Here is an 18512-nt window from a genome sequence, read left to right as displayed (position 1 = left end):
ACGTGGCAGAGGGCAACTTTGAAACTAATCAGTCATTTTTTTTTTTTTTTTCTTTACCTCTAAGTCGGCAGTCCCATTGATTCTTTGAGAGAAAAAAAAAAAATCCCACATCCCCGTATTTAGGGAAAATGGATGAAATATTTTCAGAAAATGAGATATTTCAGTGGAAATTCTTGCCTAATATGTCACCACTTTGAAAATGATTAAAGAAAATGGAGTCTCTCCCAGTGGAGGCAGGTACTTTGACTTGTCAAATTTAAGTTGGACATTTTCTCTTATTTTGGAACTGCCACAAAATGAGCCCTTTCATGTCCTCAATAATACCAAACCAATGCAATCCATCTGTTCTGCTAAATTATTTCTAGTTCCCTAACCAAAGGCACTGCTTTTTCATGCATTTTATCATGATTTTATGCCCTTTATTATATTTTACAAAAGGTTCTGATTCCTCCAGGGCCAATGAGAACTGATTAGGACACTGGCCTCAATCCAGGCTTTGAACACAGGAGGGGAAGGAATAGAACTGTTTCCTTTTTTCCCTGCTCCTTGGCAGAAAAAAATATGAATCTATACCGTGTGTGTGCTCTGTGTGTGGGTGGGTGTGGGTAGGCTGCATTTTACCCTGTCACAGTATGACTTTGTAGAGCATGTTCAGAACATTCTTTCTATAATCAGGTTGCATTAAGAGGTTTTATTTTAAAAAGACTATTTCTTTAGGAAAGAATCCTGGTGTGCCGTGAGTCTCAATGATATGGTCATTTTAAACAATTGCAACCTGAATATAGACCATTTTAGGTATATACTGCGTCTGATTTAAATACGATAACATTCTTGATGTGCTTAGCAGAGTGTAGGCGATTCGTTCTTTTCCTATCTCAGGGAAGAAACTAATCGAGTGTAAGTCACAGAAAATGGTCATGTACCAATGAGCATAATCACATTGCAGTGTTTCTTTGAGAACATGAAAGAAGAACTATAAATGTCCATTCCTAGGCCTATATTAAGGAGATCTGGTAGCGTAGTGGTTATGAATCGGGCTGAGAACTTCAAGGTTAGCAGTTCGAAACTACCAGCTGTTCCATGGGAGAAAGTGAGGCGTTCTGCTCCGGTAAAGATTTTCAGCCTTGGAAACCCTGCACAGGGTCTCTATGAGTCGGAAGCGACTCCACGGCACACAGCCAGCCAGCCAGGCCTGTATTGGTAATGCATTTAAGACGTATATTTGGCTCTCAAGTGAAAACTGCCCACATAACCAACATCCTTTAGACAAACTGAAGGTGTCAATACACTCAGAAGTCTCACAAATCCTTTTGGTCAGAATTTCATAGATGACTTTGAATAGATGTCCTGCAAATCAGATATCTCTGAGAACAGAAATCAGTATCTCCCTGTGTTAATGTTTTGAATACACTTTATCCTATTTTGTGACTCACTGTGCTGTTGGCCTTTGACTCGAGAGAGTGTAATGAGAGCGAAATGAAGGGATAAAGGGCACACAGGAAATAGAAAATAAATGATAATCTCTATTATTTAAGCATAAACAAGCTGCAAAGTTATGGGTAGTAATACCAGGAAATGGTGTTTGACCATACTGGATAACTCAGTTTGAGGCATGTAATAAAAGTGAGGTAAAATGGAACAATTCCAGGTGATATTATATATTAAGAAATTTAAAATTTTTTCTATATTGGAATTTTTAATTTAGTTGTCCCCTAAATTCCCATAGCAGTGTTCCTGTAAGATACAAATCTAAAATACACTTTCTTTACTCCAAATCCTTTCTCCAGATATAAGCATTCTTATGGAGTTGGTTTTCACATCTCTCAATCTGTGTACAATATTCTCCAGTAATCATATAAGTGAAGATGATTATAGTAAGGAATTCCTTCCATATATTTTCCTATTTTTAAAAATAAATAGCTGCTATAATAGTAAAAATGTTGCTGTTGTTGGTAAGTGCTGTCGAGTCGCTTCTGACCCACAGCAACCTTGTATAGGGTTTCCCTGGAACAGCTGGTGAGATTGAACTGCTTACCTTGCAGTTCAAACCAACTTTGCAGTCCACCACATTAACCCACAGTACCACAAATGTCTCTGGCACGTTAACCCCCAGCACCACAAATGTCACTGTAAAAAGCCTTCTGAGTCAAAAAGAAGCACAGAGGGAGAGAAACTGAAAATAAATAGAAGTGGAAACTTCATTTTAATAGCGAGGGAGATGACTAGAGAGCAAGCTAGGAGGATGTGCTCTTTTAATAAATAAATGCTAGATAGGTTGGGGCAGATGTTGTATTCTCACTGTTAGTTGACTGATATTACACAAGGGGATGACTGAGGTTCAGCAGATGTCCCCTTATGATTTATCAATGCTTGAGCTACTGTCAGTAATTCAATCTTGTGTGATTGAGCATTCAGTCTGAATGATAGTGGGAATGTGGAGAATGAGAAAGGAGTTGGGACAAGCATGGGAAAAAAAATATAGCTCATTATGAAAACAAAGACTATTATAAATGCTATTTGATGATTCAACACTCAATTTAGAGCTACAAATTCTTTCTAGAAAAGGAGAAAGGAAAATAAAATGATGTTTAATGCTTATAGTCAAAACATGGATCTAGAAGTGTTAGTTATAGAGTAAGAGGATTACTAGTGATAGAACACCAATTAAGATATGAGTTTGTGTCAATGGACATATGTTAATGACTATGGATTTCACGTTATTGTTGATAAGTGCCGTCAAGTAGGATCCAGCTCATACTGACCCTGTATAGGGTTTCTGTGGAGTGGCTGGAGGATTTGAACTGTTACATTGTGGCCTAGTGCTTATCCTACGGTGTCACAACAGGACTCCATACACTCATAGAAATTACAACTGTAAACAAACAACAACAATAAAAACAACCAAACTCATTACTGTGAAGTTGACTCTGACTCTATATCAACCGTAGAAGACAGAGTATGACTGCACCATAGGGTTCCCAAGGTTGTAAACCTTTACAGAAACAGACCACTACATCTTAACATAGACTGGTGGGTTCAAACTGTTGACCTTTCAGATAGTAACTGAGCACTTTATCTGTTGATATTAAGTGGGTTACGAATTGGGTTGCTAGCCACAAGTTCAGCAGTTCAAAATCTACCAGCCAGTCTGTGGGAGAATGATGAGGCTTTCTGCTCCTGTAAAGAGTTACAGCCTTGGAAACCCTACACAGGGTTGTTATTAGTCAGAACCAACTCCACGACACATAATCATCACCACCATTATTAGCATTTATTATTTTGCCGGATTAGACTGGCTATCACAGTCTGTTTTCCAGTGCCTGTCCCATTCCAGTTTTCCATAACTCAAATCATGGAGTCACCTTTATGTCTCTGGGGGAGTTTCCACCAGCTGAAATGCACAGTAAAGTATTTCCTTTAATATGGACTTTGACCTTTCTCGTATTCATTTTATTGCTTGTCATTTTGTTTCTTAGATTGTTCTGGTCTTCCACACATTTGTTCAAACATAATGTTTACATGTAAGGCACCTGGACCAATACAATGTTTATTGAACAAATAATTGTTGATCAGATAGACATTACTTAATTAGCCTTAGTCTCCAGCATTACATTTCTCACTCTATGTACCTGGGAATTAGTTCTCTAAAGTATAGTTTTACTTTTGTAGAAATGTAATGTGGATTACATAATGATAGTGTCAAAAAACAGGAAACCAGTTCTATGGCAAATAAAATTGCATAAGCATTTGGTTGTTTATTTGATACTTAATGGCATAATGTCATGGAGATTTTGTTTTACATCATTCCCTTGCTGTTATCCCTCAAGTCTTCCACCATTCCTCCTCCACTTTGACCTCATTATTTATTTTTATAATGACAAGCACAGCTCTGGCCACTACCCAACAAATGTCTAGGAAGTGTCAGTATATCAAGTTTTTGTCAGCCTACCCATACATCAGCATGAAAGAGTATGACAGCAGACACATCACCTTAAACTAGGAAGGTTGGCTGTGGAATTGCCCTGGTCCTGAGAAAGGTGTTGTCACCTGGTGTTCCCATGTGAACTGATAGTTCCATAGTCAGAAACATGGGAAGACGGCAACTCCCTGAATAGATTCCTTTTGGATTTTGCTGTATTTTTACACTGGCATTTTACCTTATAATGCTTTGTGATAGCATGTACTGTAAGTGGAATATTAGTATTGGCCAGGTATTTGATAAAGCACAACAATTTTAAAAAGGTAATGAGATAGACTGACACGGTTAGCAGCGACAATGTGCTCAGTGTATCAAAGATCATGGAGATGGGCGACATCTCATTCTGTTATACATATGGTCATCATGAGTTAGAGATGAGGGCAACCCACAACAATAAAAATTTCTTTAACTTTATACACCAGTCCAATGCTTATCAGGCTCCTGGATATACCAACTAAGAAGTGTGACTAGAAAGAACACTTTGCTTGTTGGCTAATTAAGTTGTTGTTAAGTGTCCTCAAGCCAGTTCCAACTCAGTGACCCTGTATAGGAGATCCAAGACTTTTAATATTTTTGTGAGAGCAGAGAGCCTCATTTATCTCATTGGGCAGCTGGTGGACTCGTATTGCCAACCTTGTGGTTTGCAGTCTAGTTCTTATCCTATGGAGCCATTGCTCTCCTCAGTTTTACCCTTGTGTTCAGTTATGTCTATGATAAAGGACTATTGTTTGTTAGTTGGATTGAAAAGTTCTGCCTACACTATGTTTAACAATTTGGGTGAGTCTACAATAACGCATCACGAAACTTTTTCTGGATAAACAACAGTTTTGTCTTACATATAATTTCCAGTCTGTCATGAGTCAATAATTTTATAAAATAAAGTAAAACTGAATTGCTGTAAAATGAAATATTCAAGATATACAAAGTACAATTCTCATTTTTATATTACTTTCAGCAGAAATTTAAAAAAGAAACCTCTGTCAAACTGCTAAAAAAAATTCTTAACAATTACTTTGAATATCTGTACTGACCTCATCACCATTAAGAAAGACCATTAAGAAAGAAGTCTTGAACAGTTTTTGATTCCATAGAGTACAAAGTAACATTGGCCTAGATTATGGCGCTGTAGGATTAGCACTGGACTTTGAACCAACCACAGGGTCAGCGCTTCAAACCCACCAGATGCTCCTTGGAAACCCTATACAGGGTCACTATAAGTCGGAATGACTTGACAGCACTTAGGAACAACAATAACAACAAGGTGTACACACATGAAGTAGCAGCATATTTTTTTTTATAATTAAATACATTTAAAAACATTAGTGCTTAGTCCCCTGAAGAAAGCATAAGGACCAAACTGAACATCTCAAGGTGAGTGTAAAATAAGATTTTAACAAATTTACTACTTGTTGACTAAACGTAGTCCATGTGTGTCTTTTAGGTGATAACTTTGATAAAGAAGTTAACAATTAAATTATTTTTTTCTTTTTTATTCCCAAAGATGAATATGCAGAATTTGTATCAATTGTTCACATAGGAATAACCAATCTATTGTATCTGAGCCTTGCATACACTTGATTTTCAAGTATTATTATGATACTTTAATAAGCACATCAGTGTCACATTCCTGTATGCTGAACTCCAACCTATTATTAATCATCTTAAATGTAATTGGGGTCTGCTTTCTTCTGAATGTTGTCAGTGGAGTACTGTAGGCTTCTGCTGTTTTCTTTCAGAGAATTCAAGGTCGGAAAGCCAGCCTGGAGGAAATACAACTTGTACATTCTGAACATCACTCACTGTTGTATGGCACCAACCCCCTGGAAGGACAGAAGCTGGACCCCAGGACACTCCTAGGTCTGTACGGGCCTCTATTCTACTGAGAATAGCACATTCCAGCACTATCATTAGTCAATGCTGGTGTCAGTTCACAAAACTTGGCAAGCAGTGTGACAAGGAATAAGTTTTTCCAAGTACATTGCTCTGTGCAATGAGTTCATCACAGTAGAGGCTAGTGTGGATGAAGGCAATCCCGCACTACAAAATAACAATGCAAGCTCCATGATGTCTTACTTTAAAAGTAACCTGTATTTGAATAGCATTTATATAATGTGTTTTAGCATACAGAATGCTGCATTATAGAATTTGTTTGCTTACATTTTTAAACTAAAAGGAAAACAAAACAGAACAGGATTTCAAGTTCTTTATTGAAATTAGCTGCAAGGATCCTGTTTGTTTTGCTTCTCGATTCCTTTTGGTTTTTTATTCTGCGACTTGGACAAATGGCACAGTGAACCTTCTTTTTTCAATGAAAATTTCTTTTTACTCTGCCTAACACACACTACATTTGTAGTAAGATAGATGGCATTTCAATATTTAGGGTAATATATTTAATACATAGCTTATTTATGGAATTAAATAGTAAAGTAAATATACTGGAAAATCAGCAAACATAAATTTAGCTATTTTGTAGTTTTAAACAGTATCATCAGATTTTAAAGTAAAATGCATATTGCACACCTTTATATTATAGGCTTATGTGAGTCATAGAAACAATTGATATTTGGAAAAAGTGTAATATCTCTATTTTATGTGAGACAACTATATTGCGTTTATTAGTAATATGCTATACTTTAATAACACTGCACCATGGTTGTTGTTGTTAAATGCTGTTGAATCAGTTTCGTCTCATAGTGATCCTGTATAGGGTTTCTGAGGAGTAGCTGGTGGATTTGAACTGCTGACCTTGTGATTAGCAGTTCTGTGCTTATTCTATTGTACCACACCAGGACTTCAATATATGCTAAAGTGATTCTGTTAATTAAAGTATTTTGATTAAAAAAGAATTTTAAGACCTTTTCTTTTCCCTTTCTTTTCAAATAAACTTATTGGATCAGTTCAAAATTTGACCTAATTCAATATTACCTCAAAACGGTGTTATGTTCAGTGGTCCTAAACTATTCCAAAGGTAATAGGCAATGTGACATCTAGAAGGCAGTCATTCTGGAAAACAATTATAAAGTGACACTTTTATACAAAACCAATATTCTCAAAGTATTCATATTTCAAATGATTATACATTATAATTCTAATTATACAATGGAATTCAAAAGTGATTTCCATTGTATAGTTTGAAACTCAGAACAAGTTCTTTTTCATGTATGTAGGTATGTCTATATAAATCAGAGGTGGGGAAACTTTTTTCTGCCAAATTGGTAAACATCATTTGCTGGCCATGCAAAACTGTCAACTTAAAAATTAGCCTGCTGTTTTTGGTCAAATATTTAATGAACATCACAGTGGTGATGGCACTGTGGGTTAATGCAGTGGACTGCAAAGTTGGTTGGAACCGCAAAGTCAGAGACTCAAACTCACCAGTCACTCCTTGGTAACCCTGTACAGGATCGCTGTGGGTTAGAACTTAACGGCACTGTGATTGCATTGGCAGGCCAAAACAAGTGATTTTGAGAGCCTTATATGGCCTGAGTCCTGGTGTGGCACTGTGGGTAAATTCGTCAGACTGCAAAGCCATTTGAACTGTAAGATTGGCAGTTCAAGCTCACCAGCTGCTCCTCAGAAACCCTATAGAGGGTCGCTATGGGTTGGAACTGACTTGACAGCACTTAACAACAACAACATATGGCCTGAAGGCCGGAAGTTCCCCACACCTAGCATAAATGATAAAAACACCAAGTGCAGATTATTTCATTTAACAATTTTTGTTACAGTTAAGTGATGCTGAGTTTGTTCTGACTCATAGCAACCCTGTCTAGGGTTTCTGAGTAGTGGCTGGTGGATTTGAACTGCCAACCTTGTGGTTAGCAGTCAGTGATTATCATATAGCATCACACCAGGACTCCATTTAAAAGAAATACTTCCATAAAATGGTCATTATCTCATTGTTTTTGAATATTTAATGTGAAATTGCAATCATAAGATTAACAACTCTCACAGATGTCTTGTAATATATATGAGGAGGTCCTTAGTGATCAATACAGCAGTTCCAATATGATGAGGCCGGTTATATGAGCACAGATAAACAATGGGCATTGCAAGCGTTTAGAGAGTCCTTGAAGTAAAACACTAAATTTAACCTTGCAGATACTTTACTAACTACTTTAATTTGTCTTATAAATCCAGAAATGTAGCTGATTTTCCCCAATATAAGTTCTGAATGAAAAATTACAATTTTTTGAATGGCTACGTTTATAAGCATTTTTGTTTTTTTTCAAGTTTAGATCCATTTTTTGTTTGAAGCTACTATGTATACCTAAAAGACTAGGTTGAAGCAACCATGAGTAAATGTATGTTGTTGTTAAGTGCCGCCTAGTGGGTTCCAACTCATAGGGACCCTGTATAGGATTTCCAAGGAGCTGTTGTTGTTACATACTGTCAAGTTGCTTCTGACTCATAGCAACCCTGTATAGGGTTTCTGAGGCTGTAAATCTTTGCAGAAGCAGAAAACCTCATTTTCTCCCAAGGAGTGGCTGGTGGGCTCAAATGACGACCTTTGATTCCTATTCCAGTACTTATAGAGAGGCACCTTGCTCCCTTGGCATTTTTTACTGCCAGTGATATTCCATTAGTGCAAGAAATAATTGGAGAATTGGTAATTTACTTGGCTGTAAATGTGAAATGTCACATAACAAGATAGTCAATAAGTGAGGCATGGGTGTATTACTCTTGACAGTTATCTTCTGAAGTTAGGAGGAAGGATTTAAATAAAAGTTCACTATGGCCTAATTCCAGCCTTTGTATCTTGAAAGATACCCACAGATTACAAAATAATTAGATTTGAAAATGGACACCATTTAACTTTATAACTGCTCTAGACTCTGTAAGGCGACACTTTAAGAACATTCACTCCTATAGTTTCTGATACAAGATTTTCCTTAGCATTAATATTCCCATCATGCTTGCTAACAGTTTTCATTATCATGAGTCTGGTCAAATCTCAGTTCATGGAAAAGGCTATATAATGATGTTAAAAATTAAATCTAGTCAATGCAATGAAATAAATATTGCTTGTCTTTGCTAATTGCCATCGAGTCAGTTCCGACTCAAAGTGACCCTGTACAGGGTTTCTGAGGAGTGGCTGGTGAGTTTGAACCATCGACCTTGCAGTTCAAACCAACCTTGTGGTCCAGTGTTTTATCTCACATTACCACTCCAGGAATCCAAATATTGCTTACATAATAATAAATATAAATGTCTCATATAATGTTGCTGTTAAGTGCCGTCGAGAAAGTTCCAATTTATAGTGACCCTGGATACGGTTTCCAAGGACTCGCTGGTGGGCTTGAACCACTGATGTTGTGGTTCAAACCAGCCTTGCATATTATAGAAAAATGACTAAATAAAGTTATCCTCAAGAAATATATTTGGTGTTTACTTATTTATGTAATGGCTTTTTCCTTTTGAAAATTACTTTAAAAAGTGATTTTATTACACTATGTTATCTTTTTAACTTTTCACTGACTACAGAATGAAGATTTCAGCATTAGAATATACATGCATATTTTAAAAATTTAATTGTGGTAAAATATGTGTAACAAAGCATTTACCATTGATACCACTTGAATGTATAATTCAGGGGCATTATATTGTGTGCAGACATCACCACTATTCATTTTCAAATGTCTTTCTTCTTCCAATACTAAGATTGAGTCACCCTTAAATACTAATTCCTATTTCCCCTTCTCTTGGAGTCCTGGTGTTGCACTGTGGGTTAATGCGCTGGACAAAATAGTCGCTTTAAACCACAAGGTCGGTGGTTCAAGTTCACCAGCTGTTCCTTGGAAACCTTATACAGGGTCACTATGGGTAGGAATGAACTTGATGGTGCTTAACAATAACAACAACAATTTCTCTTTCTCCTAACCCTAGCAGACACTAATAAACTTCTCTCATCATGCATTTGCAATTTCTAGATATTTCATAATATATAAATGTAACTTTAAATTTTACAGATGATATGCTGAATGCATTCTTGCAAAAGATTGAAGGTTACATTAATACCTTTGTTTCAAATAACAAATAACAAAACTTTTCCCCTTCCTATAGTATTAGAAACATTTTTATGTGTTTTCTGCTGATGCTTATATTCCAGTTTCAATATTATTCCATGATTTATTTTTCTGTTGATTTCTCAACTCCCCCCACCAGGAGATCCTTATATTTATCTAAATATATTATTTTTCATTTGCACGTGCATTTTTGTTTATTAATTTCCATCTGTTAGCAATTGCATTTCGAAATCAACTCATATAATTTATTGTTTTCAAAATAAACTTTTTTTCTGTGTCAGTAAAATCTATTTAGACTTTTACTGACATGGCATGTGAATTCCAACACAAACCTGTTTTCAATTTTCAATGTTATTTACTTCATTGACCATCAATAGGACAAATGAATTATGATGCTTGGATGGGAAGTTAATACCCATCTTAGTCACTTAGAACCGTTTGATTATGAAATAAAAATGCTTTCCACAGCACATTTTGGCCTTATAGGTTTTGTTGTTGTTAAGTGCCCTCAAGTCAGTCGGTTCCCACTTAAAGCAACCCTGTACAGGGATTCAGAGAAGCAGTTGGTGGGTTTGAACCATCAACCTTGTGATTTGGGGTTTAGAGCTGATCCTACAGAAGAGCAATTAATATGGTTTTCAAAAACTCCTGCTAGTTCAATCGTTAACTGTTTGGCTGGTAACAGAAAGGTTAGTAGTTTGAGCCCACTAGCCATTCTGTGGGAGAAGGATGTGGCAGTCTGCTTCAATGAAGATTGTTGTTGTGAAGTGCCGTTGCACTGGTTCCAACTCATAGAGACCCTGTATGGTTTCTGAAAAGCAGCTAGTGAGCTTGAACCGCCGACCTTATGACTCAAACTGAGAGACCTTGCAGTCCAGCTCATTAACCCACAGCACCATCCCAGAACTCTTTGGAAACCCTATGGAGGTTTCTGTTCTGTCTTGTAGGAGAGCCATGAGTTGGAATCAAGTCAATGACAATGGGTTTGGTTTGGGGTAATATTGTTCTCTGTATTCATGTCATAGTTACTGTGCTAATTAGATATGCAAGGAAACAAAAATAATCATTAAAAATCATATAAAATATCAATCTAACGGAAAATTTGGTTAAATATTTTAAAAGGTTTATATTTATTTTTTCATGACTGTAAGCCAAAAAGTATTTTAAAATCAAACAAAACTGTTTAAAAATATATCAAAATGTGAAGCTATTATTTCTCCACATATCCTCCATCTAGGTCTATATACTTCTTAAGGTGGTATTTCCATCTCTCTAACCCTTCCCCGAAGAATCTTATTTTAAATTGATACCATGTCAAATGATAGTTTTGATATTCTCAGGGGACTCAAATCATGTTCCTCTTAAATGTTCTCTGAAATAAAAAGAAATCTGAAGGGGTAATATCAGGGCTGCAGGGTGGATGGGGTAAAATTTCCCTTCAAATTCTTCTAAGACAGTCCTTGTTACTCTCGATGAATGAGCTGGTACATTTTCGAGATGGGAAAAAAACTTTTTTTTTGGTGAAACTTACCTGGCCTTTTTCTTACCAATGCAGCTTATAAAATTTTCTTAAAACTTCTTAAGAAGTCCAGTGATTGTCCTGAGAAAATCTTTCACGACTACTGCTTTGGAATTTCTAAAACCTTTCTGAGATGACCTTTCTGCTTTGAATTGAACTGTCCAGCAAATCCTCTTGGAAGACACTGTTTTGAATGGACCTTGTATTTTATTTGGTATTGGTAAATACAAGACCAGTCCAGTTACAATTTGTTTAATAAAATCATCTTAACTAAAAGGACTCTTGCTAAAACAACTGATGGAAAGATTAGCTCTTTGAGCTAGGTGAATTTCATTCATTGCCTTTGGCATCCATCAAAATGTTTTAATATTTAAAAAATATTTAGAAAATACAGTGTCTGTTGTATTAGCTCAAAACATCATAGTGGAGAGATATATTTAGTGAATAACACATTTTCAGTGAATTATAAGTGACAATAGTATATATATTCTATAATTAATTCTAGGTTAGTTATGATATCTATATTGTGTCCCAGATTTTATGAGTGTGTGTTTGTCCATGTGGGACAATATACCCTACATGTAATACTGCTTTGAGTTCTTTCTTACATGTATGCATTCAGTATTCTGAAAATTAACTCTGTTGAATACTTGATCTATTGATCTAAATTTTCTTTAGTTTCCTATTATAAATATATCATAAATATCCTGTGATACAGTATTACGAGCTAATGAACATTTACCAGAAATAAGCAACTATGTTTATTTTCCCAATATCTCCTTACCTTGTAGGTGATGCCTCTCAGAAATTTTTTTCCTCATTACCTTGTGGTGGACTTGGGGTAAGTATCAGTTAATTATTACTGTTAAATAATCAAGCTTCCAAAAAGTCTTCATTGCTTTATTTATTTACTTATATTTACGACTCTTTTTTAGTAAAACTTATACTAGATTCCAGAATCAGTTACATAATTTGCAAGACTCAGTGCCAGATGAAAATGATCAAAAATTATTGTTGTTTTTCAAAATTTATTGTTGAAAAATTAAGAATTCACAATGGTGGCAACAAAGAATTAGATGATTGCAAGGCATGTCTAAGTGTGGGGTCCTCTGTTGTTGTTGTTAAATGCCTTTGAGTCGATTCTGACCTATAGTGAATTTGTATAGGGTTTCCAAGGAGCAGCTGGTGAGCTTGAACCATCGACCTTGCAGTTCAAACGACTTTGCAGTCTGACGCATTAGCCCACGGTGCCACAACAGAACTCCGTGATCCCCTGGGACTACCTGAATCATGCACCCTCAAAGCTGACTCTTGAGCTTCCATGTAACTTAAGAAATACTAGAGAGCTTAATACATTTTTGCAGCAGATTTATTTTTTCAATAGAGTCACATTAAACATGCATATATGACGATTACGTTAGTAATGAAAATGGCAGAAACTTCACGTGGTGCTTTGCATTGTGGGTAATTATTTTTGTGACCTTCCTGGGACCATTTTTATCTCTGATAATTAAAAAACCTTTGGACCCAAGATATTTATGATACATTTTTAGGAAAATTTGCTTGAATTCAGCAACATATGAAGAAAAATGTGTACATTTTTGTGGAAGATTAGAATATACCATATAACCTACAACATATTAAAGTTAACCCTTACCAATAACAAACCTCTGTCACATGGAACTAAATACCAAGTCATGTTATTGTTGTTGTTGTTAACTGCCCTCTAGTTGGTTCCAAATCATAGCGACCCTGTATAGGGTTTCTGAAGAGTGGTTGGTGGGTTTGAACCACCGATTCCAGTGTTTATCGTACAGCAGGCCATCAGGACTCCAAGTTATGTTATTGTTGCCGTTAAGTGCCATCGAGTTGGTTCTGACCCATAGCAACCCTCTAGGATTTCCAAAGAGCAAGTCTTATTAGGACAACACATTCTAGCTCAGGTTTCCAATAACTTAAGCAATTTGCCAATTAAGTTATTAGTGGTTGTTCTTATCGTGTGCCGGTAGAGTTGGTTCCAACTCATAGTAACACTGTTTAGGGTTTAGAGTGACTGGTAGGTTTGAAGTGCTGACCTTGCAGTTACTAGTGCAGTGCTTATCCTACAGTGTCACATGAGGTTATTTGGTTAGTGCAGGAACATAACAAAACTGTATCTGTATATACCATGTTTTAGGTATTTTTTTGTTGCTGTTGTAACTAAATTTTATGCAATGAAATCCCATATATTTTCAGCTTCTTCTTTCATTTTAATGATGCTAGATTCAGCACAAAGCATAAGGTGGCACCATTGGGTAAGCATTGGACTTTTAACCACAGTCTTGCGGTTCAAAAGCACTAGCCAATCTGTGGGAGAAAGATGAGATTGTCTACTCCCATGAAGATTTAGTCTCAGAAACCATATATAGGGTTGTTATGAATTGGAATCAACTTGATAGAAGTGGGTTTGGCTGTTTAGGGTTGGGTGTCCTTTCTATTTCTTCACCTGTGGTTCTCTTCCTCCTGAAAATAATGGAAGCCACAACCAGTATCTGTTTGGACTTTACTGTTTACCAACATACTGACGGGTTTCACAACAACGCTGTGAAGTAAAATAGTCTCTTTCACAGATAAGAAACTGAATGCTCCAGAGAAATGGTGATGTTTTACTAAATAAATATAAGCACTCATTTAGAATGTAAAACTGACATGCAGCTCCTCGCACGCAGCCTCCTGAGAAACCACCATGCAGCATTGTGGCTAATAGCGTTGGCCCACTAGAGCAGCTCACTAGTACATGGGATGTGCTCTTTTGACTTAAAGCACGGGACGATCAGTACCCCACATTGTTGTTGTTACGTGCCATCGAGTTGGTTCTGATTCATAGCGATCCTGTATAGGGTTTCCAAGGAATGTCTGGTGAGTTTGAACCTCTGACTTCGTGGTTCAAAATGACTTTGTGATCTAATGCTTTATCCCACAGTACCACACCAGGACTCCCAGCACCTGCACAGTAATCCATAATTATTTTTAGCAAAACTTAGTGAAGTTGGGAGTTGATAAAGTCATTCTAGAAAGCAGACAATAAAGTGCCTTTTAAAATGAGTTTTGCTGGCTTTTGTTCTTACGTTCTAGCATCCCAAGTGGTCATTTTAGGAGACTGGCTGAGTATCTGCAAATGAGGCAAGGAAAGAAACAGAGCTAACCACCAGTTAGTGAGTACACCGAAGAGAAGGAAATTAAAGTTGTTAAAAGACTGGTGGTCCGCAAACTTCCACTCATTGACAAATATATTTAATTCATGGCCCAGAACTGAGCCCTAGAACATACCTACACCCCAAGTCTGACATGGATTATGCCTCTAACTCACTATCCTTTGATCATGAAGTACTTCTTCCCACTGCTCTAAACACGTATGAAAGTAGTGTTTTAACCTTTAGCCAAAGCTGTTCTAGTAACCTTTTAGAAGTGCCCAAGGATCAGTGACTGCTGCTACTGACCTGGTGTGTCTAACACAAAGCACAATGGATGTCTGAGCAGTTTGTTTTTGTTAGCTTTTATGGAGTTCTGTTCAACTTACCTACAATAGGACAAATGTTGTCAGGCTCTGTGTTATCCTCTCTATTGTCAGCATGTATGAGTTCATTGTTGTGGTTATTAACCCAGTCTATTGGCCCTTATTTTGATAACCTCAAGGTCAGCAGTTTGAAACTACCAGCTGTTCCACGGGAGGAAAATGAGGCTTTCTGCTCCTGTAAAGATCCGCAGCTTCAGAAACCCTGTGTGGGGTCGCTGTGAGTCACAACCAACTCTATGGCACATAAACAGCACCACCACCATTGGCCCTCATTGGGCCTCTATTTCACCAAGCGTGCAGTCCTTCTCTAGTGACAGACCCCTCCTGATGACATGTCCAATGCAAGTGACTGGACTAGGTTTTTTTGTGATCCCTAAGGTTTTCTTTGACTAATTATCTGGAGTAGATTGCCAAATCTTTCTTCCTAGTCTGTCTTAGTCTGGAAGCTCTGTTGAAATATTGCTGGTGTAGTTTCCAACATCATATTAATAGTCAAGCCACCACAGTATAACAAATGGATAGACAGGTGTCTTCGGTAAGTCCTCAGTAATACCCCTGGATATCAGATGGTGGCTGTTGTGGTGATGTTGTTGTTGTTAAGTCCCATTGAGTTGGTTCTGACCTGTAACAAACCTACATAAGGTTTCCAAGGAGCAGCTGCTGAGTTTGAATCACTGACCTTGTAGTCCAGTGCATTATCTTAGGGCACCATACTGGGACTCTAGTAGTGGTGATACGTAAGTGTAACTTGATCAAGGGGACAAAGGAGCAGGAAGACAACTGGATTAATTAACACCACCAGTGCTGGAAAAGGGTGAATAGGGGACCTCTGTTTATCAAACAGGACTACAGATCTTTTGGGAGTGTTCATTTCGGTTCAGGAGAATGTGTGTGTGAGAGCTTACATTTGTTTTATGTTCTAGAGAATTAGTTTCATTCAGTCCTTAAAAAGAATTTTTTTTTCAGGAACCAAATTGTGTTCTTAAGGCACCGAGGAGCCATTTTATCATCTCAGATTTTTACTTTTGAACAAGACCTAAGAGAAACTTTGTGTCATTTGGGTTTGAGCCAATTCAGGATAGTCCTAGACTTACTAAGCATGCAGAAGATACCCAGAATGCACTTGGTGTGACCTACAATGGTACCTCCTAGAGCACCTCGGAGACTTCAGAAACCTCTGAAATTGTTTTTGTTCTTAATGCACTCTTCTGATTCAGAAGATGGGCCCATGTGCTCAATGCTCTCCAATGTTTAAAACAAACTCAAGTTACCTAGAATATTTACTTCCATCTGAAATGGGTTTAATACAGACCTACTAAATATTGACTGTATAGCTTTGGGGAGACTATCTAGGTCATTATGAAATCAAGAAATCTCTGCTTATGAAATTTCCCCTTAAAATTGCATACAATTGATAGTGTTGGCCAACCAGCTTTTCGTGATCAATTGGCTAATGGCATTCAAAGGGCTTAAAAGTGTGCTTTTCAAAATTGAGTTTCATACAACGTTCACAAAGTTTCAAAATTCCTTTCTGTTTGGTTGTCATTTTCTTTAGTTACTACTGCATGACTCATTCCTGATTACTGTGTGATTGCAGTACAAGAAAATGCACTCGTTAGAAAGAACATTTTACCACATCCCAGGACTTGTTCACTGCATAGTGAAATAAATAATTAAGGGACTTGGAGGGAAAAAAAAATCTAGTGCAGGACCACTTCAGTTCTGACTCCTCTGGGTACATCACTAAAAATAGTGATCATTTTCCTGTCCATCTGACCTGCTGCTGTGTGAAGAAATCTTGAAGTGATTTCTCAGCCTATATTTCCCTCTTCATTTGATAGGCCACAAAAAAAAGCCCTCAAAAGCAAGGACGAGCAGGCTTTTATGATAATGTCGTCATCAGCTCCCAGCTTCAAACGCTTCTGCGGCTTTTGAGTTGTCATTTATAACTTGGAACTGAATCGACCCATAATTCCCCTGATACACTTAGAGAAATTGATAACAGACTGCACTTCTTTTATGGCTCGGTGGAGGCAACTCCAATCACATCACTATTGGCAGGCAATATTATTTTTTGACATGGCTGTAAAAGTATAAAGGGGCTTATGGCATTTGTTTAGATGAGGAATGGGCTCTCAAGCTGTGCCGGGGTTTACGAGACCAGATTAGTGCGAAGCAAAGGGAATATGATGTTTGCAAACAGGATATGATTTTATATAAGTTTGGGTTTCATGCTCTGTTCCCTGGGGAAAGCCCTGCAGACAGCAGAGAATTCCACTTTTATTCTACAACAGACAAGTTTCTAGTGCCAAAAGACAGGAAAATAAACGTACGTGGTCAATGGGCAGTGTCAGACCCTTGATTGGAAGAGGAGGAGCTGGGAAGAGGCAGAGCAATTCCCTGGAAGGAATGAGCAAATTGCAGAGTGCGGGCAGAATCTTGGCCTGCCTAACTGGTCAAAAATGTGCCAAGAATGAGACTCTGTGATGCTCAAGCAGATCACCTTCTCCAGCAGGAACTCAATGAATCTGTGAGCACAAAGCCAGCTTTTTATTACAAACTTTTACTGTCCATATTCGATTTGTTCTATTTGATTACATGTAGATCTGACTTACTAGTGTGGAGTGGGATGCTTTTTCTGTGAGTTCAGGAGGAGGTTGGGGAAGAAGGATTAGATGATTGTGGGGAGGTAGTTTAAGGCTAATTTCAATTGTGCTGAGGTTCTCTGCAGACATTTAGGTATTTCTGAGAGCTAATAAAGGGGACCTCTGGTGGCACTGTAGGCTAAGCATTGGATTGCTAACCACAAGGTCGGTAGTTCAAACCCACCAGCAAGTTGGTGGGAGAAAAAAGATGCTTTCTGTTCCCATAAAAAATTATGGCCTTGGAAATCCTATACAGGGTTACTATGTTGTTGTTGTTGTTGTTGTTACTATGAGTCAGAGTAAATTTGATGGCAGTGAGTTTGATTGAGGATATATAAAGGAGGCAGTTTTGAGTGGAATGTCTTAAAGTTTCCTTCTGTTAAAATTAAAATGTAAGCTCTCCTTCTGAAATATCAAATAAATATATTTCTTCTGATGATATACAGCTAAAGAGATAGGTAGAGAGAGAGAGACATGGGATGGGGGATGCCCTGGTAAATCAATAGTTATGTGCTTGGCCACTAACGGAAAGGTTGGCAAGTAGAACCCACCAGCAGCTCCACAGGAGAAAAGCCCTAATACTCTGCATCCATAAAGATCACAGCCTAGAAAAGCCTATGTCAAATAGTATCACTCTGAGTCATAATGACACTATGGCACACAGTGACAACTATTATATAGGAGGGGCTTCACAAAGTGTGTGGAAAATTCCATTATCTTTTAGTTCCATTTTCCATGAGCTTTTTGAAGCTCCATAGTGTATGTGTGTACGTATAAACACATACAC

General features: G+C 37.3%; 1 protein-coding gene across 2 annotated transcripts in view; it reads left to right on the top strand.

The window, feature by feature from the left end:
• Positions 1-18512, top strand: part of HDAC9 (histone deacetylase 9) — a 717483-nt gene that overhangs the window by 354686 nt on the left and 344285 nt on the right. For both annotated transcript variants that reach the window (XM_006832232.1, XM_006832231.1), the window contains 2 exons: positions 5716-5836; positions 12316-12365. In XM_006832232.1, the coding sequence (XP_006832295.1) occupies positions 5716-5836; positions 12316-12365 (171 nt within the window). The remainder of the gene's footprint in view (positions 1-5715; positions 5837-12315; positions 12366-18512) is intronic.

The sequence above is a fragment of the Chrysochloris asiatica genome, unplaced genomic scaffold (genome assembly GCF_000296735.1).
Source record: "Chrysochloris asiatica unplaced genomic scaffold, ChrAsi1.0 scaffold00006, whole genome shotgun sequence".
NCBI lineage: Eukaryota > Metazoa > Chordata > Mammalia > Afrosoricida > Chrysochloridae > Chrysochloris > Chrysochloris asiatica.
Note: the sequence above shows the minus strand (reverse complement) of the source record. Positions and strands in the feature narration are given on the sequence as shown.